Genomic DNA, 1,830 nt, shown 5'->3' with positions numbered 1-1,830 from the left:
GCTGTACAACAAGTGGCAGAACCTCGTCAGGAACAACGAAGTGGCGGTAGTCAACCACCAGGAAGATCGAGAGCAGCGCAGGACATGCAGGCATGCTGGAAGTGCGGCAAGAATGGACACTGGGCGGCACAATGCCCGACTGGACCTAAATGCTACGCGTGTAATCAGTATGGGCAAATGGTCAAGGACTGTACAGACGCTGACGCGAAGGCCAAGAACGAACTGAACCTGCGAAAGCGAAAGACCGAAGTCAAGGTGTCGGGAACGCAAAAACCGGCGCAGTAGAGGGATTACGGCGACCGGAGAATGACAATCCCCAGCTGATGACAAGTGTTGGAACTCGTGGTGTTAAAGACGATAAGGACGAGAGCTCAAGGAATGATGATGAACACCGACACGACAAGACATGCATGGTCGAGTCAGCGGAGATGATGCAAGACGAAGTGAAGGACAGAACGTCAGTTGAGTACGACTCAGAGCCGCAGAACCTGGAGTTGGATGAAGACCAAGGACCGGGAGACGCAGCCGGAAGAAAAGACACGGAAGGCGTGACGAAGCAGACGACTAGTGACGCGAACTTGTTGGATGAATTGTGGCAGTGCCTGACTACCGAAGCGGCCAAGAAGGATGGTGAGCGCGCAGCTCGCTATGTGGCAACAGTGCGGCCGGCAATGGCGGTGAGAGGGTATATGCGTTCCGATACTATGCCACCAGAAGATGACGAGGAGGACGGCGTGTGTCGATCTGAAGAAGGCGTTTAGGTGGGGACCGGTGTGACGCCGGAGAATGTGGAATGTGGCGCCAGTGGTGACGGCGACGTGACCAAGGAAGCAATGACGAACGGTAGTGACGATGGCGTAAGCCAAGACATTGCCCGAGTGCGAATGGTCAGGAAGCCGGAGTACAACCAAAAGAAACGTCAAAGAGTGAAGCGTGCACTGGAGAAACGAGGCGCCGCTGAACAGGAAGCAGCACGGCAACAAACCAACGAAACTGAGCAACGACGAGATCGCCAACGACAAGTCAAAGACGCCATTAGACGACTCGAAGAACGTCGACAAGGACAGAATGAGGTTGGGTTACAAGACGACGGCGGACGAGCCAGAGTCAGCCTCGTACAACGACGACAAGTAGGAGTCGAAGCTGAAGTTCCCGACGTAGCAGCTAACGACGGACTACCTACAGCGAAGGTGAAGATTGACGGTGTGACTAGATACGTGGAGCTCGCCAGTGGAGCCAGGTTCACTATCGCGGGTACTGGATGGGTCAAATACGGAGACAGAGTATCGTGCTCCGCACCTGTGGATTATGTTGAAGGAATTGGAGGGGTTCCTCCTAGATGTCCTAAGCGTGTGGCGTTTTCAAATGGAGAACGTGTTTGGCGATATGATGTGTGTAGATGCATGTGTCGTCAAGGGCTGTGATGATGATTTTCTAGTAGGCGTGGATTTCATGAACGATCACGGTGCTGTGATGGATTTTCGCACCAACGAGCTCAAGTACATGGAGGAAGGACGATCGGTGGTAATCCCGTTCAACACTAAAGACGTAGTGAAAGGTGTGAGGATTGCAGCAGTGCGCATGGCACGGAAGACACAAATTCGTGGAAGTACAGTGACGCCTATTGAGATTGCGGTGACGGCAGAGGATGGAGAAAAGGGCATCTTCGTACCGACGGTTCGTCTAGGATCTATTATGTTAGCAACAACGGTGACGGAAGTTCGAGATGGGAAGGCATGGGTGCCTGCTATTAATGCGAGTGGTGGTAGAGTCAAGCTTCCTTCCAAGAAAGAGTTAGGAACATGGATTCCTCTTGATGAAAATGTAGAA

General features: G+C 52.8%; 1 protein-coding gene across 1 annotated transcript; it reads left to right on the top strand.

Annotated features, from left to right (window-relative positions):
* Positions 1-84: 84 nt before the first annotated feature.
* Positions 85-1,817, top strand: PPTG_15302 (hypothetical protein; the record flags this gene model as incomplete). Its single annotated transcript, XM_008912352.1, has 5 exons — positions 85-281; positions 332-677; positions 762-1,190; positions 1,237-1,677; positions 1,770-1,817. The coding sequence occupies 5 exons, from the start codon at positions 85-87 to the stop codon at positions 1,815-1,817; spliced, it is 1,461 nt and encodes a 486-aa protein (XP_008910600.1).
* Between the last annotated feature and the right edge of the window lie 13 nt (positions 1,818-1,830).

The sequence above is a fragment of the Phytophthora parasitica genome (assembly GCF_000247585.1).
Source record: "Phytophthora parasitica INRA-310 unplaced genomic scaffold supercont2.46, whole genome shotgun sequence".
Taxonomy (NCBI): domain Eukaryota; phylum Oomycota; class Peronosporomycetes; order Peronosporales; family Peronosporaceae; genus Phytophthora; species Phytophthora nicotianae.
Note: the sequence above shows the minus strand (reverse complement) of the source record. Positions and strands in the feature narration are given on the sequence as shown.